The 27,742-nt window shown below is 34.2% G+C and overlaps 2 protein-coding genes and 1 pseudogene across 2 annotated transcripts; all 3 read left to right on the forward strand.

Annotated features, from left to right (window-relative positions):
* The first annotated feature begins 5,488 nt into the window (after positions 1 to 5,488).
* On the forward strand, positions 5,489 to 6,103 carry LOC140014182 (small ribosomal subunit protein eS10z-like; annotated as a pseudogene).
* Positions 6,104 to 10,120: 4,017 nt separating this feature from the next.
* On the forward strand, positions 10,121 to 10,630 carry LOC140014183 (putative F-box/LRR-repeat protein At3g58880). The gene has a single exon (XM_072064602.1). The coding sequence runs from the start codon at positions 10,121 to 10,123 to the stop codon at positions 10,628 to 10,630; it is 510 nt and encodes a 169-aa protein (XP_071920703.1).
* Positions 10,631 to 20,933: 10,303 nt separating this feature from the next.
* LOC113708244 (transcription factor JUNGBRUNNEN 1-like) lies at positions 20,934 to 24,852 on the forward strand. Its single transcript, XM_027230706.1, has 3 exons — positions 20,934 to 21,069; positions 24,384 to 24,649; positions 24,790 to 24,852. Exons 1-3 carry the CDS (start codon positions 20,934 to 20,936, stop codon positions 24,850 to 24,852), a joined length of 465 nt encoding a protein of 154 aa, XP_027086507.1.
* Positions 24,853 to 27,742: the final 2,890 nt, after the last annotated feature.

Here is a 27,742-nt window from a genome sequence, read left to right on the forward strand (position 1 = left end):
AATAAATTTTATTAATTTTGCCATGACACCCTAACTTTTACATTTTAACCCCATATACCATCTTAATTTTTGGAATATGGCCCATGTGTTGTAAATAAATTTTATTAATTCAACTATGACTGTGACGACCCCACTTCCCCCTAGGGCGTACCAAAGGGTTCGGCGGGTCGCCTGCCCCGCTCTCGCCAGGACTCACTCGTTCACTTCAATCCTCAATTAAAATCGAAATAAATCACGGGAATAAATATAATGACGATCCAAAACTTAATGCAAAACTTATGTACATTACTATCTCAAAAGGGAGTACAAACATCGAATATACAAAGGTTCTCAGTTCACCACACATCCAGCCCGTGCCAAGCACTAGGGCGAGAACCATTACAAAACCAAAAACTAGTCTAGGCTAGTCTAAACTGAGCTCTCGTCCTTGCTCGCCTTCCCCTGTTAAGGAAAACAAACTAAAGGGGTGAGTTAAAAGCTCAGTGAGATTCTATATACAAAAACAAGTAATTGAACAGGGACATTAATCATGTAATAACAAATAATCCAGAAAACATGTCCAATATAAAGCAATTATAATACATTCATTAAAAGGATACAGGCTCACGAGGAGCAATTCGTTGTTCGTTCCCCATTCATTTCCTTCTCCAATTATTTAAAATTGCATCTGTGTAAGTAAAACCCCTTTTTTTTTTTTGACGTTCGTTTGTTCATTCTTGTTTACCTCCTCCTGGACATTGGCCAGGCTTTCCCCCCCATCCGGACGTTGACCGGACTCCACCCATCCGGACGTTGACCGGACTACAAGGTAATACTCGAGTATACCAAATGTGCACTCAGGTCACCAAATCGCCCGACCGAGTCCGCTTCTGGCTCGAGTCGATCGGTAACAAAGGCAAGGGACCAGTTCAGCCAAAAGGCTTACATTCATGCGCAACTAATATTTCAACATTTAAATACCAAGAATCTCATATTTATTTACGTCGAGTGCGATAAAGTACACACTCACCTAGCAAAAGTTCATTTTAGAAATCGTAGAAAACAATTAACATTTAATCAAATGTTCACAAATAACCACATAGTCACAACAATCCACATAGTCATAGAAACAAAATGTATATAGAACACTCATCTATTTAAGCAAAATAATGTCCAAAGTATCCTCCCGGATAACACTCTTAATTGCCAAGAAACCCTAATAATAGCCAAGAGAAAATATTACAGTTAAACCCCTCCAAAGTTTAAGTAAATCAAAGAAAATCCGAATAACTACTAGTACAAAGTATAAGTATAGTCTTCTAGTCCTCTAGCGTAAATTTGGGCAGCATACCCTTTGTGTTTACCCAATTTCCAGCCATTTAGGCTTAAATTCTTTTATTCAATCCAACCCAAAGTTATCCATAACACAATTTCAGTTCAATAGCCATTCCATAGGCTCAAAACAGTACAAGAACAAAAATTAAGCTAATATCAAGTGCGGAAATGAAGTTACAAAAGACAGATTTGACGTGTGGTTGCGGAAAGAACACATCCGAGGCTACGCTTATCGGATTGAGGTACAACTTATACCAATTCGAAGCTAAAACAAAGGCCTACAACTTCCATGAAGGTCACTTAGTCGGATTTCCAGGGTAAACTGGTCATATTCCCAAGTTACAGAACCAACTTCCAACTTGACGGCTAATTAACCGCACTAGACTAGAATGGTCGTATCTTAGGCTACCAAGGTCCGTTTAAGGTGTTCTTGGATGCGTTTAAAAGCTAAGACAGAGTAATAAAACTTTCATGTTTTGGAAAAAGGCTAAATCAGTACAGATCCTAGTGAATAAACATGATAAACTGGATAAACTGACCAAACGGACTACTGGGAAAAATCTTAAAATAGTGAGGGTATTTTGGTCTTTTCACAGGCTACATTGCTCCGATTGAGCTGAAATTTTGTGGGAAACTATAAAATACCATTATCTACAACTTTCATGTTTTATGCCAAGCCTAATTCGGCCTCTAAAATGGTGCAACAAAAACGGGCAAAATAGGATGAAAATTTCCAGAAATCTGAAATCTTTTGGTTTCAATGATAGTTTTCTTAATTTCTTGCTACACTTGCTACCAAAACCCCCTATATAACCTTATATACAACATATACTAACTATACAACAAGTTTAGACAGAAATTAATCAAACTCTAACTTACATATTTCATCCAAAAATCACCACAACAACTTGCATCACTTGTAATCAAACCCAAAACATGGACTATTTAACATCTTAAACAAGAATAAAAGGATCAAAGCCATAGATCAGATTTTATACCTCAAAAAGAAGGCTTGCAAGAGTGATCCTCCACTATTTCTTGAAGTTTTTGGTTCCCTTAGCTTCCCAAGCTTCCAAACTTACAATCAATCGGTTTAGAATTCGATTTTAGCACTTGGTTGGTGTAAATCAAGAAGGAATTTGTTTTCTCTTGCTCTCCCTTTCTCTCTCTCTTGCTCGGCTAAGATGAAGAAGAAAAGGAAGGAGATTAAGCTAAGTTTGTCTTATAAGAAGGTAGAAAGATAAGAATTAATTCTAGCCACAAGTTTGGCTAACACTTGGCTTAACATCAACCACAAAATTTTCTCTTTCTTTCCTTGCATTTGAGCCACAAATTTCGGTCAAGAGATAATCATGAGGGGGAAGATATTTTGCTCAATTAGTAATGAGCCTGTATGGTAAGAAAGTGGTGATCAAGTGGTGGTTAAATCGGTAGTACACGGTACACGTCGGTTCGCGCCGTTTTTCATTAAAACACACGTACTAGGGTTTTTACTTCCTATTCACTAACCTTATATCATTGCTCCTAATTACATATTATTTCTCACTTAAAAGTCACTTTTAATCACCAAATTTGGTCCTTGCTCCGTACCGAAAAATCATCCGGCGAAAAATCGCGAAAACCCTAATTTGCTCCAATCTTGAAAACAAAGAGTGAAACCCTACTTTCTAGGTTCATTTGCACTTATTAGAGAATAATTGGGTAGTAGGGCTTTAATAAATAATAATTCCAAATAAAAGGGCTTTTTTTTTTGCGAGTCCTCACAATGACACCCTAACTTTTACATTTTGACCCCATATACCACCTTAATTTTTTCAATATGACCCATGTGTTGTAAACAAATTTTATTAATTCTACTATGACACCCTAACTTTTATATTTTAACCCCATATACCACCTTAATTTTTTTTATATGGCCCATACACTGCAAGTAAATTTAATTAATTATATTATGACACTCGAACTTTTACATTTCAGCCCCGTATTTTGTAAACTAATCTCATTAACTCTACTATGACACCTTATCTTTTGCAATTTAGTCTCGTATGTGATAAAGAAAATTTTTATTAATTTTATTATGCCACCCTATGCTTTTACACTTTAAGTTGTGTTTATCATTAGCAAAATGAGGAATATATTGTAAAAAACAATGTTTACCTATTTTTCAATTATTCCAAACATAGCTAATACCTTGTTATAAAGTTTAAAAATATCATGAATTTTTTATTTAGTTCTCTTGACAAAATATGGGAAATTACTGATTAACATAGTGTGAAAATAATGGAACAGAATAATAAAATTTAATATGAAATTAAGTAAAAATCTTGACAATTCCATGACTGGAGTTTGTTATGTATTACAATTTACAACAATCAAATTATTTATGGTTTATGAATCAGTACATGTATCAAATAGATTTAGTGTTTCATGCATGTATTAGTAAACCATTTTGGTTTTTTTTTTTTTTTTTTTGTCGACACAGGGGTGTCCGGGTCAATCCTTACGGGACCCGACTAATCCCCTGCGGCTCGGGCCCGGCGCCCCAACCCGGCCCGAACACGTTAAGTGGGCGGAGGAATTCAGCGGAGCGGAGACTCGAACTTGTGACCTCACTGGTGAGAGGCGCTGCCGCTGGACCATTCACGCGGGGGCAGTAAACCATTTTGGTTATTTGATCAACTAAACAGATTGTTTGGTCTTGTCAGACCACAATTCGTGCATAATTGATAAAATTATTAAATTGATACAAAAAATATTTGCATTAAAATATCTTTTTTAGAATCATAAACATATTTTTAAAGTGCTTGTTCCTAACTCACTTTCATTATTTCTACTATGCCACCCTAATTTTTTCAATGTGGCTTATATGTGATAAATAAATTTTATTAATCTTATTATGACACTCTAAATTTTACATTTTAGCCCCATATGTAATAAACTGATTCCATTAACTCTATCATGACACCTTATCTTTTACAATTTAGCCTCGTATGTGATAAACCGATTTCATTAATTTTATTATGCCACCCTATCCTTTACACTTTAGTTGATGTTTTTCATTAGTAAAATGAGAAAGATATTGTAATAAAATATATATACATATTTTTAAAATTGTTCCAACCTTAGTTAATAACTTGTATCGAACTTAGCTAAGGTTAAAAAATATCATAGATTCCCAATCTAATTGTCTTGACAACACATGAAAAATTATTGACTAGCATAGTGTAAAAATAATGGCAAAGAACAATAAAATTCAACATGAAATTAAGTAAAATCTTGACAATAGCATGGTTGGAGTTTATTATTAATTACAATAGTCACATTATTTATGGTTTATAAATCTGTATTTGTACCAAATACATTTAGTGTTTCATGCATGTATTAGCAAACTATTTTGGTTAATTAATCAACTAAACAGATTGTTAGGTTTTGTCAGACCACAATTTCGTACATAATTAATAAAATTATTAAATTAATACCAAAAATATTTGCATTAAAAGATTTTTTTGAATCATAAACATAATAAGACACTAAATATTCCAAAAACACTAATTTTCAAAAACACTAAATTAATCCCAGAAACACTAAATTTTCCAAAAATTTTCCAAAAACACTAAATTTTCAAAGTTTTAATGTAACAAATAAAGTTCCAGATACAACTTGTTAAGTAAAAAAGCTCAAAATAATAACCTTATTGTTGCAATTTTTTTTCGAACAATAATTTGATCAATTAGCCATACAAAAAAGGATGAAAGTGTTATTTTTTGGTCTTAGCTAAAATGGAAGCGGGAAGCTGAAAATTGAAGAAGTACAGGCGGGTGAACAAAAGAAGCAGAAACGACATAGTTTTGGCTTTGTTGTTTGATAAAAACACTCACAACACTTAGCAAAAATTTCAGACAAAATTTTCTTTCCCTCTTTTTGCCAGTTTAGGACACTATCATCTTCTTCTTCTCTCCATTGCCATCTTGCTGAAATTATCCAAAAAATCACTTTGAGCCACCATTTTCATCCCTAATTTGAGCTATCCAAAAGATTTGTTTAGATTTTGTGGAGTTGCAGATAGCAAAAATCCCTAGATCGGTGCAGCAAAAATCCCTAATCAAGAGGAGGAGCTGCTGCACAATCGGGTCACCGAAGGCCGCTGGCGTTCATTTTATTATCTCTCTGCCTCTCTCTCCGTCGTCGTCGTGCTCCTTCTCCTTCATCTTCCCAATTCTCAACAATAGCCATGATAATTCCAGAGAAGAACAGGAGAGAGATCTCCAAGTACCTGTTCCAAGAGGGAGTTTGCTATGCGAAGAAAGATTTTAATTTGGTGAAGCATCCCGAGATCAATGTCCCAAACTTGCAGGTGATTAAGCTGATGCAGAGCTTCAAGTCCAAGGAGAACGTCCGGGAAACCTTCGCTTGGATGCATTACTACTGGTATCTTACGAACGACGGCATCGAGTTCCTGAGGATTTACCTCAATCTTCCCTCTGAAATTGTTCCTGCTACTCTTAAGAAGTCCGCCAGGCCCCTCGGTCGTCCTATGAGTGGACCTCCTAGTGACCGCCCTCGCGGACCACCAAGGTTTGATGGGGATAGGCCCAGATTTGGTGACAGGGAGGGGTATCGTACTGGTCCCGTGGACCTCCTAGTGAGTTTGGTGGTGAGAAAGGTGGAGGTCCTGCGGATTACCAGCCTGCTTTTCAGGGGTTCTGGTGGAAGGCCTGGCTTTGGCCGTGGATCTGGAGGTATGTTATGGTACAGAAACCAGAGAAACCAGAGTTTGCAGGAAGCATAAGGAATTAAGCTCAAATGAAGGAAACCAATTAATGATGAATCAATGAAATAGTGAACGAATGAACTTCAACTTTCATTAATTGAATCTGGAAAACAAATTACAAGAACAGAAATAATGGATTTAGCTAAGAAGGGGAAAGATTGAAGGAAAATTTGGGAGGGAAAAATGAGGTTTGCTCCTCAAGTTAATTCAGACGAATCTGAGGGAATAATTCCAAAAACTCATTACAACGAAGCAGAGATGCCTGCTTATAAACCTATCAATTTCTAACAAACTCCTAACTACACCAATAAGAATCAAACACATGGCCTTCTTTTATTTAGCTCGCTCCATGACAAAGCCCCCCCCTTAAACAATCCTTGTCCTCAAGGATGTCAAACAAAGTTCCAGGCTTCCAAACAAAGTCTTCAGATTGATATTTGGCAATTCGCAGCAAGCAAGTAGTATAAGAAAATGGCAAAGCTTGCTGATTCTTCTGAGATTGATCTTCCATAAGCACGTGCAAAAGAAGTTCAGCTGCCAATTTTTGCATATCTGAAACAAAAGAATCAAGTAAAGGAATTGGGAGTTCACAAGTTTGGTGGTCAGCCAGGCCTTGTGGCTCCAAATGTTTACAACCTTTAAAGTTCTAAATTGCCCATCACTCTCAAAATCAGGTCCTGGAATTAGTTTTAGCTGAGCAACAAGAGCTGAAATTCTAGAAGTAGCACCACCAACCATATATAATCTTTTAAGAGCAACTAGATCCGGATAATGCAAACCAAGGAATTTCTCTACTGCCTTTAAAAGGTCTTGCAGGTTAGCATCAACACAACCGAGCAAGGTTAGAAGTCCTGCTATTACTCCTGGATTAAAAACAGATAGGAGAATTCCTATGTAGCCATTACAGGCCAAGCTAGCCAGAAATTGCAGACCAAAGTACCTATTGGTTCCCTCTTTTAATTCCAAGAAATTAGCAAGTACTGATATAGCTTTCACTGGTGCATGTACCTGTATGATATCCCTATCTTGAAACACTATTGCTGGTAATATGCCGTAAACCAATGTGTTATTATCCTTACTAAAGTCAATTTGACTACACCATAACAAAGATTGGGAAGATTTCTCATTAAGAAGTTCACTTTCCCCAACCTCCATAATCATAATTTTACTTTGGTGACCACATATAGCAAGAGTAGAAAGTTGCAAAATGGAAATGCGGACACCATAGATAACTGTTGTACACTTCTCTACTTCTCCTTTCTGTGGACATCTTCTTTCAAGCAATTTGAAGCTGCACTCCTGTACATATTTCAATTGTCCATTGCTGAAGTTTTCAAGCAAGATAACGTCACCAGGGTTGAACACGAAAATGAATGCATTTGCATCTTTTTTCACCCCAAGTGCAATGTTTTTCACTATCCAAAATGAAGACACTGAGCAGTACTCATCCACAGCAACATTAGGATTGCAGTCCTTACTTAATTTAGGCAACCCTTGGATCAAGCAAACGAGGTGTTCAACTATTGCTATGTAAAATATATCTTGCATCGAAACCGCACCAAATTTGGAATCATTACAGTCTTTGTTCATTTCTATTTTAGTACCACCCCCAGGATCAAATATCAAGTCATCAAGTGGTCTACTTTGTTGCGAAGGAACAATATTTACGGCACCATCAAGCTTTTGTTCATCATTATCCATTTTCACAAGTTTAGATGATAACATAGATTTTAGATATGAAGAACAGTTTCCAAACCGATAACCACTACAGGATAACTAATTCCAATTGATTTTTACCTCAGTGAACTTTTGCTTTACCTCACGACTGACCGAAGACCAATTTCTGGGACAGTGGAGCGGTGAAGCAGAGTTAAATATTTCCTTGTCTATAGAGCCTTGTTGCCAACCTAGCTCCCCTGTAAGCAATTCATAGCTAAGCCCTTGAGAGATAACACAATCATGGTGAGCCAATCTATCAAACACTTGGTTTTTAGCTTTTTCTTCTTGATATTCCCTTGCTGATGTTTTATGTTGGTTCTCCTCTAAAAAATCCATTGGAGTCCTTTGGCACAACCCATCAAAATGTGGCTGACTACACTTTCATCCTTCAAGTTAGTGATTATATCATTGTGTTCAGCCTCTATACCCTCATTTTCTTTCATAAGCTGCTCTCCTTTTGGTGAATCAAGAGTAGAATCATGCTTCTCCATCACGGCTTCCTCGATTATTGCTCGGAGATATGCTTCATACAAGATCTTGGGTGGACTCCTAAATCCCTTTAGCTTCATCTGGATATTCCAATCAAGCCCAAAGTTAAAATCATCAATAAAGTATTCCTCACTTAGTTCTGGTTTCAAAGCCAACATCTCGTTTCTCCACTCTTCAAATTCCTCATAGTACTCTACTACGTTAGTTGCTTGTTTAGGCTTATTATGCTCTACCAGGAAGTAATTCAGCATTTTAGAGATTTCTTCAAGGGTCTTCATATATATATATTGATTTGTCAGAAAAGAGATGAAGATGGATAGGGATGAAGGTGAATCAGAAGTGAAGGAAAAATTAGGAGGAAAGATTTCTAATCAAGCAACCAAACCCAGACGGATCGTAGCTGCTCTGATACCACTGTTATGGTACAGAAACTAGAGAAACCAGAGTTTGCAGGAAGCATAAGGAATTAAGCTCAAATGAAGGAAACCAATTAATGATGAATCAATGAAATAGTGAACGAATGAACTTCAACTTTCATTAATTGAATCTGGAAAACAAATTACAAGAACAGAAATAATGGATTTAGCTAAGAAGGGGAAAGATTGAAGGAAAATTTGGGAGGGAAAAATGAGGATTGCTCCTCAAGTTAATTCAGACGAATCTAAGGGAATAATTCCAAAAACTCATTACAACGAAGCAGAGATGCCTGCTTATAAACCTATCAATTTCTAACAAACTCCTAACTACACCAATAAGAATCAAACACATGGCCTTCTTTTATTTAGCTCGCTCCATGACAAGGTATGGTTCAGCACCACCAAGTTCAAGCTCATGTTTTGCTAAATTATGTTATTTGCAATTTAGGCTCTCAGATGTTGCAGTTAAAAGTTATGCATGTTGAGATACGTAGTTGATTGAGACTTATCTATATTTTTGGTTGCTCTAGGTCTTCAAATCAATCTAAGGAATTTCTTAAAAACATGTGGTGGCACCTTTTTTCTGGGTTTAATGGATTATACGCTGGTGCTTCTTGTTACTAATAAAAAAAAAAGGATAAGCAGGAGATTGCAAAGTAAGGATTTTTTATTCTTGTCATAAGGCAGAGATAATTTGCTCGTTCTTGGCATCCTAGATTCTCTATGAATTCCTTGCATTTGTATATTGAAGCGCTAATCTATAAATATTGAGTGGTTGATTTCTAGATATCAGATGTGATTTTTTGAATTCTTCAATCTGATTATGAGAATAATCAGATAAGTTTTCTAGATTATAATTTGCCCTGGTGAGTTGCTTGTAGTCATGTTAATGCAATTATAGGAATGGTATTTTTGCCATGGACTAATGAATGTTCTGCTTTCTTTGGTTTACTTACTTGAATGTATTAAGATCGTCACTTCAATGCTGTTAAGATCTTCACTAAAAGAACCACCCAATATCCATAGTTGAGACAAGCTGAACTAGAAGTTCATTTTTTGGCTAATCATTGTAGGCTTTTCTTTGTTTCTATATAACATACTACTTTATATAACACACTGCTATTAAACTACGCGTCTTGATACTAATGAGAAACATAAAATATTTGAATCTTCAAAGAACATGTATTACTTGTATTGAGCTAAAGAAGTAACTTATATTTGTAATCTCATTCTGATTATTCTGTAATTGATGGATAGAAATGTTAGTATTGAATGATGGGATATTTTTATGTTCTTGCATTAGATTTGTTTCTCATTGAATTTCCCCTTCTCTTGGATAGTGAATAGTATCTGTTCTCGTACAATACGTAGAATTTAATGGTAACAGTTTTTTGATAGGAAGTTAGTTGTGATGGACCCAAATTTGAAGCTAGCCAGCAGTAGAGGCTCCACCAGTCCCAAACAACTGCATATTGCTAATTGTAGTGATAGTAGTGATATGATTAGCAGCTTGCCTAATGCTGTTCTTGGTTGCATTCTATCACTAGTTCCTACAAAAGATGCCATGAGAACAAGTGTCCGGTCAAAAAGATGGAAAGGACTGTGGCTTTCTGTTTCTCATTATGTGTTTGATGAACATTCTCAAGGAGACAGGATGCTGTTTGTGAACCTTTTGAACAGAGTGATTCATCGAGAAACATATATTGATAAACTGTCAATTTCATGTCGTGACTTGCATGATCCATTGCTTCTTCATTCATTCCTGTGCAATGTTAGAGAGCTTAATCTTAGTTTTTCGGAATTTTATGGCCCATTCAACCTTCCAAGTTCTGCATGTTCTCTTGAATCTCTCATTTCTTTCAAACTGAAGCTAGGCTATAATGTTCCAATCTTCCATCTAATATCTGTTTTTCTAGTTTGAAGACCTTACATCTTGAGTGCATAACTTTTCCAGATAATTCTTCAAATCAACAGCTATTTTCGAATTGCTGTAGGCTTGAGCATTTAGTTTTGGATAAATGTAGATGGACAACTCATAATAATGTCATCCATGCTGGAACGAATAATTGACTAATGTTTGGCACTTGAGGAATATGTATTGAAATGCTCGTGACTAATTAAGCAGAATTGATTGGTTTGGAAACCGTTCTTTTCCTAATGAAGTTCGGTGAGTTCATGATGCCTCCTTAGAGCATGTCATTCTTAGGTTCTCACTCCAAGTCAAAGTATGCCTTCTTAATTTTTTGGGTTAAATACCAAAAACCTCCCTGTGGTTTGCCTAATGTTCACTTTACCTCCCTATGGTTTGGAAACCTACAATTTGACTCCCTGTCGTTTCAACTAAAGTGTATTTAACGGAATTTCTGTTAGATTTTCACTTTAGGTGAAACGACAGGGAGTTAAATTGTATATTTTCAAACCATAGGGAGGTAAAGTGTACATTTGACAAACCACGGGGGGGGTTTTGGTACTTAACGCAAAACCCTTATAGAGGGGCAATTTTGACATTTTCCTTTCAGACGTTAGTTTAGATGTTTTCCGTTAGACTTTTACTTTAGTTGAAACGACAGGGAGTCAAATTGTAGGTTCCCAAACCATAGGGAGGTAAAGTGAACATTAGGCAAACCACAGGGGGGTTTTTGGTATTTAACCCTAATTTTTTTAGCTTTCTAGCTCTTTAGATTATTTCTTCTTCCGGAATATTTTAAAGCCTTTTTCGTGGATGCCAAACCTTAACTCTTTTCATCTCTCATTAGTCAGTGGGCTGATGATAATTATCCTGTTCCTAAGAAAGTTGTTTCGTGGAATTACTGAGTTGATTAACTAATTTTGACGAAAGACTTGCGCTGCTGTACATGGTATAGATCATTTCCCAGTTTGTCATGTTTCAAGACTCTTAGTATTTCAGGTCACATTTGCTCTAGTTGATGATTCTTAGCAATTTTACATTCATGTAACTACTAACTCTCTCGAATGCTTATCAACTTAACTGTGCCTTCAAAATGTTAACGTTCCATTGACTTTTGCAGCAACTACAGTTATTCTATTCTTTTCCAATGTTTAAGTAACCCTCCTATGCGCTCTTAGTGTAAGTTATGTAGGTAAGGCATTAGTTCTTTTGCTTAGTGATTGTTATACTCAAATTGCTTTTTCCTTTTATGAAACAGAACTTTGTAGGGACTCCAAAATCTGATCCCCTCCTTAATATGATTGCAGTCTTGGTTTTGCATGCTTCGTTTAGAAAACTTACCCCCACAAAACAATCTACACGAAGTGACAGAAATAGTAGGAGCAGTAAAAGATGAGGAAAAACGATGAAGTGTTGAAGATTATTCTCTGTACATTGTAGCTGGCCAGACTGCCCGGACCAAATCTGCTTGCTGAACCTATTAGCTATATGTCCTGCAGATACTAGTGTCCAATTTTATCAAATCAGAAACTAGGTTCGATTCATCTGTTCTTTTCTACCTCTCTCTTCTCACGGGTACTCAGTTATTGACTAGTTTATCTTTTAGGAAGGATATATATTGGTCATTACTAGAACTGATTTTGTGGGATTTGGGACCCAACATTTGTGATTCACTTTTGTTTTGATTAATTTGTAGATGTGTTATGGCCAAATATATGAATTTGAAGCATATATTCTACGTTGATTTTGTCTTTTGTCAAATTGAATGTTCTGCTATAATTGTTGAAAATGCCAGGAAAATACTATATTTGTAATGGCCAATTTCAACTCTTTAAGACAAAACTCAGTGACAACCTTCAAAGTTGTCACTCTTAGCCAAATTTAATTTTTTGCTATAATTGTCGAAAATGCCGTGATAATGTTTTATTTGTAATGAACAATTGTAGTGCTTCTAGACAAAATTATAAGTTTGCTAAGTGACGACTATTCTTGTCACTGAATACTAGGAATGACAGTAACAAGTTCAAGTCGTCACTGTAGAGTTCAAATTTGTGACGACTTTTGCTATGTTTTATGACAAAAAATAAGTGAAACAGTGACAAGAAAATTCGTCACACAATGATAACCATTAGTGACGACTTTGTCCTCGTCATTAAATAATAAGATTTAGTGACAACTGTAAAAGGGTTGTCACTCATACCTATTTGTGACATAAAATTAGTGACAATCAGGTGACAATGGAAAAAGTCGTCACTATATTCATATAATGATGACTTTTTGATTTTTAGTGATGACTTTTTATTGTCACAAAAGGCCAAATTTCTTGTAGTGTTAAATAAGTATTTGAATCTCCAAATGTTGAAAAAAATTTTGTGGAAAAAAATTAGACCAATTTCAACATTTCCTTCCATATTTTGGAAAAATTTGGGAGAGAGATTTTGCATCGTTGTATGAACCCAAATTATCCAAATTAATCCCTCCCCCACACTTAAATTTCACATTGTCCTCAATGGGAAAGAGGATTAGATATTTGCTCAGTAACTATATCCCTTCTATTTCCATTTCGAGCTTTTAAAACTAAAAAGGGATAAGTTACACCATATTAGATCAAATCTATCAATATTTTAAAGAAATTTTGGCAGAGTTTCCTCTTATTTTTTGACCATTCTCCCTGCCAGCAAACCACAATTTCACCACATTCAAGCGTAAATTCAAGTATATAGGTGACCAGTTTCAATAAATTCAAAATTCAAGCACTGAAAATGTAAAAAGAAGACAAATACTCCCCTTATGTTCAAGAGTATTTCCAGCAGTTATTCCAATATCCAACCTTTGAAGACAAAAACCATCAAACAAAACAAGCTAAAAGAAGCCATTAGTTCAGGAAACTAAAACAAAAGCAACTAAAAACAGGAAATCCTGCAAGTTATACATGCATATTATTCACAATTTCCCTTTTTTTAAACTCTTCCACCACTTAGATTATGCATTGTTCTCAAGGTGAAGGAGTAAGTAAGCTTCCCTGATATAGTAAGCGTTTCTGATAATGGAGATGAGGCCGCCTACTTTCAGAAAAATTCCCAACACGTTAGAAATTCGCACACTCATTGAGAGTGGTTATCGCTTGATTGTGCAGTCGGGAAGATGGAATTGGTGGCTTGAAGTCAGAATCCAGATCCAGATTGTGCAATGAAGATAATTCTACTTGAACCACCTTCAATTTCCCTTTCGAGTTTCTGACTAGCCTTAGGGTGGTGCGCCAAATTCTTGCACCTTGTTAGCAAAGGAAAATATGCATGTGAAAACTCACTTTATTTTATTAAACTTAAAATCTAATAAAGCATAAAATCATTGGGTTGTCTCCCAACCAGTACTTTTGTTTAAAGTCGTTAAGTTCGACTATTTTCACTCATCATTAAGGTGGCTTTTTTAAAGAGTAGTCTACCAATTTTGGACGGGGTGGATCAACCAATGGTGACTCCACCTCATGAGCCTTATCCTCAAATGATTTGAGAGATGGAAGTGGCTTCATAAGCTCAAGTGTTTCAAAGATATCTGCTTCAAATATCACGACTTGAGAATTAACCAAAGGATCATCCTTATGAACTTGTTGAGGGAAAATGTCATTGGAATATGCACTATCAACACACTCCTCAAGAGGAGTTAAAATTGCGTCATTGACGCCTTCCTCTTGAGGTTCTAAATTCATTCCAAAGACATCATCATGTAAAATGGATATTTCATCATTGAAATGCAAATAAGATTCATCATTTTCATCAAAATGTACTCCATTCTTACACACAATATTCCTATCATTGATTTTAGGATCAATTTGCATATCACTACATGTAATAACTTCACACAAAACGTGTGCAAATGGTCATGAAATCCCTCAAGGTGAGAAACTAATTCATCTAATCTTTTTTCAATCCTATCAAAATGATCGAAAGTTGTATTAGCTAACTTTTCTATAGCTAATTCTCAAGATGGCTTTGATTCAAGTTGAGCACAATTGGGTTGGTATTCATAAAAGTATGAAGAATTACCATAAGCACATTGATTATTCCAACCTAGATCATGAGAGTTACCCCAACCATAGTTACTTTGATTAAAATGAGAATTATAATGCTGATATTCATCATTGTACCCCCAATTTTGTGCTTGCACGCATTCATAAGTAACATGATAACCGCTACACAAGTCACAAGTTACATGATAAGAATTATAAGCATTATTATCCCAGATTTCCTCATTGAAATTCATACCTCCAAAAGGACTTCCTTGGTTATCTTCATGATTGAAATATGGCAAGTAAGATCCATTGCCAAACATCATTCTCCCAAGCTGTTGTTCCTCAAAAAAAAAAAAAAAAGCTTTTTTTTTAATTTTTTATTATTTTTTTAATTTTTGGATATACACAATAAAAAAAATGTTTAGACTAATAAAACTCAGTTTTCCTCTAATATTGCCTTGCTCCCCGGCAACGGCGCCAAAAACTTGACGGGATTTTTATATCAATGCAAGTTTAAATCCGATTTTATACCCGTTAGCTGTAAAGTATACAAGCCGAAACTGTAATATAGGGTATGTATCGGGTCAATCCCACGAGAAGCAATTTAAACAAGTACTAGACCCTTATTTTTCTCTATTATTTAGACTTACAATAAAATTGAGCAAAGAAAGTATATTACTATAGTCTACAAATCTGATACACAAATCTAGTTTAACAAATGCTAAATGCAAATGAAGAATTCTTACTCAAGAAAGACTCTAGGGATGTAGATTCCACTTATGGCAAAATCAACACAAATGAATGGATTTACCTCTTGTTATTATTCTTGTTTAACTAGAGATTCATTTCCAAATTTACCAAGTCTCATTCTCATGATGAAATGGCCTAGAGTAGTTCAGTTTTCTCTATTTTCATGGTGAAATACTACTACCACTCTATTTTCTTTCATGAAATGCTAAGTAATCCACTTAAGTGTATCTCTATTTTCATGAACATACAACTTAAGCTCTACTCATGTGTTTCCATTGTTACTACTAATTCTCATTGAATAATAACAACTATAAACATGCTATTGGTGATCAATCAATAACAAATAATCACAGCTACACAAGTAGACAAGTTAACACAAGATATAACAAGTGTAAATCACATTCAATTAGTATTATTTAGCCATAAGTTTCATCTACTCCCTAGATTAAGCAGTTTAGCTACTCATGAATGATTTAACAATCAAACTCACAAGTTTATTAATGCCAAACATCATAAAGTACAAGTACAAAAAAGATAAAAGAAAGCTTAGCCAATTGAAGGTGAAGCTCTCCAATTCCTGCTATACTCTTGCACAATATGATTACAAGTGAAAACTCCAAATGCTTCTCCAAGAACTCCTAGCTAGAGAGAAACTAGATACCAGAAGGAAAACTAGCTGCGTAGGTTCTATTCTGCTTCTCCTTTGTGTCTCTGCATAAAAGGTGGTAGAAAGTCTATTCCTCTCACTTCATAATTTCCTCAACTCAGACTTTGTAAAAAGAAGTCAAAGATATGATGTTTCCTTTTGTCTACAACTCATTTGGTCTTCTCTTTTATTGCAGAAGCATGTGCCACCGATTTCTGTCCCTCCAAATAGCTGGAAAAGTTGTGAGAAAGGTAAAGAAAAACGATTGTGCCACTTGCTGAAGAGAGAGCAAAGAGGGATCCGAGCCCTCATCTGTACTTCTGGCGGAGTGTATCCGAGGTCAGACAATCCGACCTGGGATCTATCATGGGAAGTCCTCAGATCCTAAAGATCCGAGCTCGGATCCATTTTCATCCCTCGGATCCAAGGCTCAGATCTGTCTCTCTCTTCAGCAAGTGGCACAGCCATTTTTCTTTACCTTTCTCACAACTTTTCCAGCTATTTGGAGGGACAGAAATCGGTGGCACATGCTTCTGCAATAAAAGAGAAGACCAAATGAATTGTAGACAAAAGGAAACATCATATCTTTGACTTCTTTTTACACAATTTGAGTGGAGGAAATTATGAAGTGAGAGGAATAGACTTTCTACCACCTTTTATGCAGAGACACAAGGAGAAGCAAAACAGAACCTACGTAGCTAGTTTTCCTTCTGGTATCTAGTTTCTCTCTAGCTAGGAGTTCTTGGAGAAGCATTTGGAGTTTTCACTTATAATCATATTGTGCAAGAGTATAGCAGGAATTGGAGAGATTCACCTTCAATTGGCTAAGCTTTCTTTTATCTTTTTTATACTTGTACTTTATGATGTTTGGCATTAATAAACTTGTGAGTTTGATTGTTAAATCATTCATGAGTAGCTAAACTCCTTAATCTAGGGAGTAGATGAAACTTATGGCTAAATAATACTAATTGAATGTGATTTACACTTGTTATATCTTGTATTAACTTGTCTACTTGTATAGCTGTGATTACTTGTTATTGCTTGATCACCAATAGCATGTTTATAGTTGTTATTATTCAATGAGAATTGGTAGTAACAATGGAAACACATGAGTAGAGCTTAAGTTGTATGTTCATGAAAATAAAGATACACTTAAGTGGATTACTTAGCATTTCATGAAAGAAAACAAGAGTAGTAGTAGTATTTCACCATGAAAATAGAGAAAACTGAACGACTCTAGGCCATTTCATCATGAGAATGAGACTTGGTAAATTTGGAAATGAATCTCTAGTTAAACAAGAATAATAACAAGAGGTAAATCCATTCATTTGTGTTGATTATGCCATAAGTGGAATCTACATCTCTAGAGTCTTTCTTGAGTAAGAATTCTTCATTTGCATTTAGCATTTGTTAAACTAGATTTGTGTATCATATCTGTAGACTATAGCAATATACTTTCTCTGCTCAATTTTATTTTAAGTCTAAATAATAGAGAAAAATAAGGGTCTAGTACTTGTTTAAATTGCTTCTCGTGGGATCGACCCGATACATACCTTACATTACAGTTTCGGCCTGTATACTTATAGCTAACGGATATAAAAATCAGATTTAAACTTGCATTGATATAAAAATCAAAAACTTGACGAGGTTAAAATTTACCAATTAAATCAACTCACAAGTTATAACCTAATACCTCGTTTTGCTGCAAGTATACAGATCGAAATATAGTATAGCAAAGGTACAAGGGTCGAATCCCACAGGGAGCAACTTAACAAATACCAGAGTTTTAAACCTTATCTTATTATCTAAACTTTTCAAATTATGTGTTGATGAAAGAATTAAAAACAGATTAAGTGCATGAATCCCAACTAACAGATATGTCAAAAGAAAAGATGTTTTAGGGGAATTAAATCCACTAGCTAGTAAAGATCAGATTTGCCATGTACTTTGTAGTCACAATTCACTCTTGTCTTGGTAGGGAACATTTCCAAATGTATACTTATCTCATTGTCGTGCAGAAAAGCTTTGTCACGATCACTAGGTTCCACCTACTATCGTGGTGAAAATCAACCGGTGATGATCTTAGGCCTTTGTGAAATATTATGAAAAGCCCTTCTAGTGATTCACTACTGTCGTGTGTTTCATGCTAGAATTCAATTAATCTTCTTTCCATTATTGTTTACCACTGTCGTGCGATCACAATAACTGATATAATTTGCAAAAGATGATCAAGCTTTAACAAATGTGAAAATCAAGATTAATAAATTACCAAGAACAAGGTTAGTGAAAACTAGCATCATACAAATCCAAATCTTGCACCAACCAGTTTCATCTACTCCTAGAACAAGGGATAGATCTAGCTAGCTAGACATGATTATCAAAATAACTCCAACTTCTAATAAAGTAGACGAAGAGTTAGAAATGAAGGAAAAATGGTAGAGAAAGCTCATATGCAAAACCGACCATAGAAAAGCAATTAAAACCAATCCGATTAGGGTGGTAGAACCGACCCTAGGTGGTGGTAGATAAAAGCTTAATTCAATTACAGAATAAACAAACTCTCCAACTCTTTAAGCACTCAAGCTTTGATAATCAAACCCGCAAGAAGTGTATTTATAAAGATAAAATCTAGAACAAGGTGTTTAGAAATATGAAAACTAATATCTAACAGAGCTAAAAACGAAACTAGCTCAAAGAGCTTTATTGAATTTGAAAACTAATCTATTCTAAGCTCTCTATCTACTAACAAAGGTTGGCAAAGGTCTCCCTTTGTTCTTGAATTGTGAGGGGTATTTATAGGTATTTGGATGAGTTTAAGACAAAACTTAAATTATCATCCATGACCTCATTGCTTGATTATTGTCAAGAATCTCCAAAATTGCAGCTGCAAATTCAACTAAAATACATAAAAAGTTTTCAAGAAAAGTTGCACATGTATCAAAGTCAGGATTTGCTGCTGGAATTTCTTTTTGACAGATTGCATGAATTATTTCTCCATGAAAACGGCAGAATCTGCTCTTGTGCTCGCTTGAAAGTCGTAGCTCTTTGAATTATCTTTCCATAGCATCAAGAATCATCCCATTTGGACTTTTGTAGGCTGAGATATGGTCGAAATACCATCACCTGGTCAAACCCCTGTTTCAATTTCCAACCACAGAATGCAGCTTCTGTATTTTGACGTTTTGTCTATGAAAACAGCAAAATTGGATTTCGATGTCTTCATACCAATTGTAGGTCTCTTTCTTAGCTTTAAAATGGTATAAATATGACCTCAATCCGATAAGTGTAGCTCTAGATATAGTCGAAATACTGAAAAGTGTCAAAACTGTCTTGACTTGCATTTTCTCACTTGAACATTTTTCACTTCATTTATCTTTTAACCACTTGAATTCATCACCTATTATCTATTTTTCACCTCACTTGACATTCTTTGGTGATTGAATCATTTAATCCTGCATAAAATGAAGTTTTTACCACTAAAATCAATAGAAATGCAATATTAGTCACTTTTACCAAAAATGTATATTTTTACCAAAACCTAGCTATTTTAGTTATAAAACTAAATAATTAAACCAAAATCAACTAATAAAATGCACTTAAAAATACGTAAAATGAACCCTTGTCAATAGTATATATACTGTCAATATATATAAAATTTACTCAAAAAAAATGTCATCACATCTTGTACTTTGCATCGACATTGTTTCTTTTTTGTTGTCTTTATAGGGAATAGTTAATTAATATATCAAAAACCTCCAAATGTAAAGGCTTAACATCATTAAATTTAGTATTTGGATAGTTTATATGGCTTCTTAAATATTGTGTAACTGAAATATATCTACTTAATAATCCGTTTTTCCATTACATATATGCACCTCATTTTAAACGCATGTGCTCTTGACATACTTAGAATCCTAAACCTAAAAACATTAAATTATAAAAGAAACACATCCACATAGACATAGAAACGCAAAACAAAATTTGGTAATCTGAATCCGTGGCCTGAAGGAAACTTCAAATTAAAACTTGAATCGTTGAATTTATTTCATCATGACTCCTGCATATCGCAAGGTTAAATTGCGCAATCATTTGACAGGATCCCTCCTTTCATTAACGTTAGTTGAAGAATTTTCTCAACTAAGTTTCATGCTAGCTTATGGTACTTAACAAGGGTTTTATCTGTTCCAAGTATCAATGATTTATACATGGAAAAAAAATAACTTACAAATCAAAAAATTTTCTCCAACTAAAGCTAACAAGGGATGTTTCTTGAGTTGCGAACTTGAGTTCGAACTAAGGCAGAAAAGAACTTGAGTTTGGTCAAGCCCTAGTCGAGTCAAGTTGTTCGTATGTCACAACTTGCTTACATTTCAACAGTTAGGTTCAATTCTAGATATAGATGCAACATCCCTTTCCATTTTTTACCTTGGATAGGGGTACAAATATAGCATACAAAATAATAATAAATTTGTCACCTTTGGATAAAAAAAAGGTGCACAAAGCAAAGGTACAAGATTATGCGAACAGTGAAGTCTGAACTTATCTCAGATTCTCACCAAGAAGCTGAAAGTAACAAAGTGATGATTCAGTTCAACGTAAGTACAAAACATCAAGAACTTGTCTCACACTGCCACCTAGCTTTATCGCATGCAACTTGGCTTTTTCTTCATGGGACAGTACAAAAACGTGTTTCCTCAATTCTCAAGTCGTGTACAAACAGATAACCACAACGTATTTCCTCTGTAACTAAAAAGCCCAGCAAGCATTCATTTTCACAATTTTCTTGGCCTCAGAAATGGAGAAGCCATTAGCAGCTTCAGCCGGGGGGAAATGACGATAATGGAGGAAAAAGGGCCCCTTTTGAAGTCCCTTGTGGATGTAGATTTGACCCAACCGATGAAGAATTGATGGTTTATCTGAGGAACAAAATTATGCGTGGCTGCGATGATTTGCCTGACTATATTCCCACCGCTGATGTTTTCGGAACAAGCCCTGATCAACTCCCTTTCATCTGGAATTTTGGTTGCGATTCTTCAATTGCATGTCCGTAATTTTGAGGGGATTTAACGAAATTTGTTTGGAAGCGTGTAATTTTGTCAGCGTGGATGAAGTTTGAATTTCTTCTTCCTTTTCTTTTTTTATTTATTAGTGTTTTTTAAGCATGCATGTTGGTTTAATCAGAAGGAATAATTTTGTGAAATTTTTTTGGTTCAACGACCTTGTGATTGGATTAGACTTGATCCGGATTCTGCAAGTATGAATTTTAGAATGGGGGCTGTAAAATGACTTTTCTAGGCTGAGGCACTCCTCGATTGTGAATTGAGTGAGTTGGTTTGCATATGCTTAAATCAGTCCCTCTCTCTACCTCTTCCCAATCTGGTAGACGGATGGCTCGAGGTTGATTCTTCAACTGCTCGAGCTACTCATACTCCCCTACTGATATATTTTTACATCCCATGGTTTCGGCAAATAATTTTGCCCGTTCATTTTGGCGCAAGAGAGCTCGATCACTGAAGAGTGCATCATGATCTGTGGCCGCCTGGCTGATGGGTGCGGCTCCTTCATCGTGAGGAAAGGCTGCACAGCAGTAGTAGGGGCGTTGTTGGCTGAAAGAGTGTGGGGGCTTGGGTTTGAGAAATCTGTCAAATTTGAAGCTTTAGAAACTACAGGGGGACAATATTTACTGAATTTGTGGTGAAATACATCAGTATGAGCTACAGTTTTTTTTTTTTTTTTGGGTCTAAACTTCATTGTTATGTTCCCAAAATGAATTTAAAAAAAATCGTTCAAAACGTCCTTCATATTTTGTAAAATAACTTTTTTCGTCCCTCACTTTTAAAAGTGTATTTTTACGTCCCTTATAAATTTACATTGGTCAAATTTAGTCCTTACTTAGGTTTCTGACTAGTTTTTTGTCGGAATTCATCATCTACCTTGCATGTAATTATTTTTTAGAGACAAAATTGTCAAATTAAAATTTATATAATCCGATCTATAGTCCTTTACATTTCACAAAATGAATTGTTTCGTCTCTCACATTTTACAAAATAAATTTTTTAATTTCTCACATTTCACAAAATGTATTTTTTTCATCCCTCATTAACCAGTGTACAAATAGTTTTTTTTTTAAATCCATGTGTATATCTATTTAATTTCACATGAACATTACGAATAGCATATAATATATATTTATTTGATTGCACCTAAATAGACTAATTATAATTGTATACATGCTATTCAATAGATATATACATGAGTTTAAATCTAACAATTTTATTTTAAATCCATATATATATTTATTTGATTTTACCATTTGATTCTATTCAATATTTGTAACCTTTCTCTTTTGGTAATAATTCATTTATTGAGTTATGTAATAAGACCATCTAATTAGTTGATCCTAATTGGAATTCTATAGTCATGCTAACAAATTACAGTTTAAATCTGAAATTTTTACTCGCCACCTTTAAGACTAACAGTTGAATTTCTTGCCTTATGATTGTTTAAAATTTGAAAGTGTCAATTACTTACTTTTTTTTGTCATACTTTTCGTTTGTTTATTTTTCTGTCCAAATTTAATTCGATATAACACTTGATAATGTTTAGGATTAAATGTCTTCTTTATTTTCAATTTTTGAATAAAAGGAAATGAACATGAGTGAAAAAATAATAATTTTTCTAAACTCCTGTATATATTTATTTGATTTCGCCTGAACGTAACCTGAACAGTACGTTCAGGCAAAATCAAATAAAGATATATTACATGCTATTCGTATTATTCAAGTGAAATTAAATAGACATATAAATGAGTTTAAAAAAATGTTATTTGTACACATGATCAATGAGAGATGAAAATTTTTATTTTATAAAATATAAAGGATGAAAAAATTTATTTTGTAAAAGTAAAATCAAATAGATATATACATAAGTTTAAAAAAAAAGTTTTTCGTACACATATTCAATGAGCGATAAAAAAATTTATCTGTAAAATACGAAGGATGTAAAAATTCATTTTGTAAAATGTGAGAGACAAACAATTTATTTTTGTGAAATGTGAGGGACAAAAAAATTCATTTTGTGAGATGTAAGGGATTATGGATCGGATTATGTAAATTTTGGTTTGACAAGACAATTTTACCCTTAAAAAATGATCACGCGCAAGATACGTGGTGGATTCCAACCAAAAACTAGTCGGTAATCTAGATAGGAACTAAATTTGACTAATGTGAATTTGTAAAGGATGTAAAAGTATATTTTTAAAAGTGAGGGACGAAAATAGCCATTTTGTAAAATGTCAAAGATGTTTTGAACGATTTTCCCAAAAAATAAAGGGTAAAATACCAAAAATCTCCTTGTGGTTTGATAAATGTTCAATTTAACTCCCTCTAGTTTAGAAATCTACACTATAACTCCCTATGGTGTTGACTAAATTAAAAATTGGGCAAAAAGTATCAAATCTAACGGTTGTGTGTGAAATGTCAATATTACCCCTACTACATGTAAGATGCTTTCCATTCAATTTTTAATTTAGTCAAAATGACAGGGAGTAATAGTGTAATTTTTCAAATTAGAGGGAGTTAAATTAAATATTTGACAAACCATAGGGAGTTCATTTGTATAGGGACATATTGATATCTCACGCATAACCGTTAGATTAGATACTTTCTGTCCAATTTTCAAATTAGTTGAAATCACCGGGAATTATAGTGTAAGTTTCCAAACCAGAGGGAATTAAATTAAACATTTAGTAAATCACAAGGAGTTTTTTGGTATATTATCCAAAAATAAAAGATACATTGTTAAATCTCCTTGCATTACACCTATGTAGGAGTCAGCAAACATGATTTGATTTATTAAAAGCTATTATCTCTTTTGTACAATGTCTAAAGTTCGATTCTAGATCACAATTCATTATTATTATAGTTATTATTAGTAAACGTCATTCTCTTTCCGATCTATCACTTGCTGATTGGTAGCCATCCTCTACTTATTCCAATAATACTTTAGAATCAACTCTTCTTAGACCCTTTAAATAATAAGCTAGACTAAAGCGTTATAGTACAGCTTCAAAAAAAAAAAAATGTATTAGAGAGAACTTCCTATGTAAGTTCTATAGTCTTTTCTCAAGGGCAGGTAAGATCTGCCTTCTACTTTCCTAAGGACTCTCTTTGCCATCTTTGTTGGTTTTCTAATTATCATCAGCATCTGTCGATGTTTAGACATTTCCTTTATCCACCTGGTTATTAGTTTTGCATCCAATAGATCCTGTTCTTAATAATTATATTAATTGTCATTTCGAGTTAACGTAGTTAGTTGTTAATCATTTCAAAAGCTTTTATTTTTTTGATAATTTGTAGATAGGTGCGAGTATAGCACTGGAGAGAAATGGTTTTGTTATACCGTAGAGCCAAATGACAATGTGTTCACTGGAGATGGTTATTGGACGACTACATCTGAAGAAGCTATCTACATTGATGGTCAAGTAGATGGCTACAAGAAAGAATTCATCTATTATTGTGGAATGGAACGTCCTGGGGAAAGTACCAATTGGTACATACACCAATTCAGGCTAAATCCAGACGTGTATATAGTAAATGATGTTGGCAATAATGTTGAATATAAGGTAATCAATTTCCTTTTATGTAAAAAACCATTTACTTGTTAAGATTGCTATGAATATATACGTTACCATTTTGTTATCTCAAACTTACATTATTTAAACTTTTAATAAAGTTCTAATAAAAAAGTGTCTTTGTTTTTCAGATATCTATTGTTGTAGCCTACATGGAATTCCGTAAGGAAACTGTTGTCCAATCGAATCTCTGAAAGAGAAAAATAAAGAGAAAGAACTAGTGAGCTTTTAGGCGATCAAAAGATCAGAATTTGTAATTGAAGCATCAAACTAGTAGGAAGAGGTGATGAAATTCAAGCTTTGTAGAATCAAGTTCCCTAGATTGCAAGCATTCATGCAATATATAGATTTTGTTTGTAATAACTTTATGATTATGTTGCCTATCTTAAACATCAAAGCATACTTTTGATATGTCTTCTTCTTGTTTTCAACATGTTTCTTCATTGTTGTTTTGGATTTTTCGACTCTTTTGGTACCAAAATCAACAATTGTCATCTTGGCTCCCATTTTATTTCCAAATCCAAACATTCAACATTAGGGCCATCAATAACTCCCAATATTTTCTTAATTTGAATGAAGTGTCAATCTTAAACATATGACATTGGCCTATTGTAGAAGTTTAACAACACCTTCAGAAGACTTACAAGAAGGCAGGGATTAGCACTGTGACGGGCGTAGGGTATACATATAACATTAAACTCATCCTAATCAAATTTTACATTTATAAACTCCTAAATACCCTACACGCGATTTGTCGCAAGTATACGAATCGTGAGCGAGTATAGGGTATTAAGGGTCGATCCCACAAGGAAGATTGCAATTACCGGTACTACTAAAGCTTCTCTATTATTTAAACTATCAATGTATTATAAGAAATGAAACCTACTGAACTTATGCAAAATAACAAATGAAAACTCCTTAGGTTATGGTATCCCTAACTTCTCATGCAATTGTCATTTTTGGATCATTGAGTACTACTATCTAGGCTAGTTATGGTGTAATTTCCTTAAACATGCGAAACCTAGTTTCGTAGTGAATCAACTATACTCATAACTAATCCATAGACATTCTCATGGTTATGAAATTAGTTACAAGTTCATTTCTTCAATGAAATTACATGAAATTAATCACTAAAACCACATAGGTGCACCTCTACTCTCGTGAGTGTACTCCCTATGTTTAGCACTTCTTAAACTAGTGTTAAATCTCAATTTTCATTGCAGAAACAACACCTTAGATAATCACAATTAATGGTACCAGATTAATCATGATTTAAAGAGGCAAAGTGCTAAATAACTTGCTCAAATCATAGCAATCAAATAACCAAATAATAAACACTAATAATCATAGAAAGTTCAACCAAACCCATGGCATAAACTTTAAAGATACATATTAAACACAAAATCTAGAACTTGTATATTAACTAAACTTGGAATCAAGTACAAAAGATAAAGAGTTTGGAAGGAATGTAACCCTTGTCACATGAGTTCATCTCCTTGCCTTCTTCATCCTTCATCTTCATCTTTGACTAGCTAATAAACAAGACTGGATGAACTGTCTAAACTACTATCCTACACTAAGAAAAATGGAAGAGCTACATTTTTCCAGTCCAAGTTCTCTCCCGTATGTCTCTCTTCTCCTTCAATCTTGCAAGTTTTGGCTATATAAAGATAAAAGAAGTCAAGAAAATGAGGCCTATATCACCCTTTTACAGCTGCAAAGTAGTTCTCACATGTCTAGCATTGCAAGTGATTTGTTAGAGGTGAAAATAAGTTTTCCGCTTAAAGAGCAGCCTTCTCTGACCACAATCCAGCCACAAATCCGGCCAAGTTTGCTACAGTGACATTTTGGTGCACTTTTGTTCAATTTCCAGTTCTGCTCTGATTTTGCGTTACTTCAACTGAACTTTTCTTGATGATAAAAGCTGATTTAGCTCTTGACCAAAACATAAAACTTGTAGATCTTTGAGTTAGCTTTCCAATGCATTAAGAATCATCTCATTTGGATCTGTGTAGGCTGATAAATGACCAAAATACCCTTAACTGCTTACTGCCCTATTTCAGCTTCGACCAATAGAAATTAGCTACTGTAATTCGGCTTTTTAACTTGGAAACCCTTCAAACTGGATTCAGATGTCTTCACTAAAGTTGTAGATCTATCTCTTATCTTCAAATTGGTTTAAAAGTCATCTCAATCTGATCATTGTAGCTCAAGTTATAGCCAAAATACAAAAATATGTCAAAACTATCAAAATGCACAAAATCCAAGTAAAAAGTGATAAAAACCTCATTTAATTACTTAAAAGCATTTTTCACCAATTATAGCCAAAATGATTCATTTTTCTCCAGTAATATAACCAAAGTGATTAAAAATAATATAAAATATCATACAATTAAAACGTAAATTAGTCACTTATCACACTGTATATGCGTGATGCCAAGTTTAAGTGGTTACTTCTAGGGATTTGACGATTACAAGTTTGGTTTTCAGGGTTTGAATATTTTCTAGACCGAATCTAATATAACTGAAGAGATTGTAAGGTACCTTAAAAGGGTAATATTTGGGTTTAAAGGTCCTAAAATAAAACCCCTACTTGAAACTCAAAATACAAGAGCAAAGAACAGTATATACATTACTTTTCGATGTCTAAAGTATTTGCGATGGCCCAAGCCTTTAAGCTTCTAAAATTATACATAGAAATCTTAATTCTTAACACAAGTATGAGATTGATGAACAAAAATGAGAAATCTAAATCTAATCTGGAAAGTGAATATAGCATAACCTCGGTATGAAACTATACAACAAATCAATTGTACAGAGAAATTGTTGGCAAGCTAAATGTAACTATTTTGACTTATAAAGTTAAAAACTCAATTTTTAAAAAATATCTAGATAAAGCATGCTTTTATTTTCAACAACATTTTGAGTAATCACTTCTTTTCTTTTTGTAGAAAAGAATAACTACATTTTAAGAATGGTTAATGATAGAGCAATTATTGGGCACCTTTTTTGCTATTATTTGGTCTTAATTTTGGCTACTCACTATGCTAAATATTGAATTTTTGCTCATATTTGATATTTGTG

This window comes from Coffea arabica, chromosome 9c (genome assembly GCF_036785885.1).
Source record: "Coffea arabica cultivar ET-39 chromosome 9c, Coffea Arabica ET-39 HiFi, whole genome shotgun sequence".
Classification (NCBI taxonomy): domain Eukaryota; kingdom Viridiplantae; phylum Streptophyta; class Magnoliopsida; order Gentianales; family Rubiaceae; genus Coffea; species Coffea arabica.

Coding starts and splice junctions, on each gene's coding strand:
- LOC140014183 (XM_072064602.1), top strand. CDS start 10,121: ATGGACCCAAATTTGAAGCTAGCCAGCAGTAGAGGCTCCACCAGTCCC.
- LOC113708244 (XM_027230706.1), top strand. CDS start 20,934: ATGGTTTATCTGAGGAACAAAATTATGCGTGGCTGCGATGATTTGCCT. Junction 21,070..24,383: donor TTGCGATTCTTCAATTGCAT/GTCCGTAATTTT, acceptor GATAATTTGTAG/ATAGGTGCGAGTATAGCACT. Junction 24,650..24,789: donor GCAATAATGTTGAATATAAG/GTAATCAATTTC, acceptor TTTGTTTTTCAG/ATATCTATTGTTGTAGCCTA.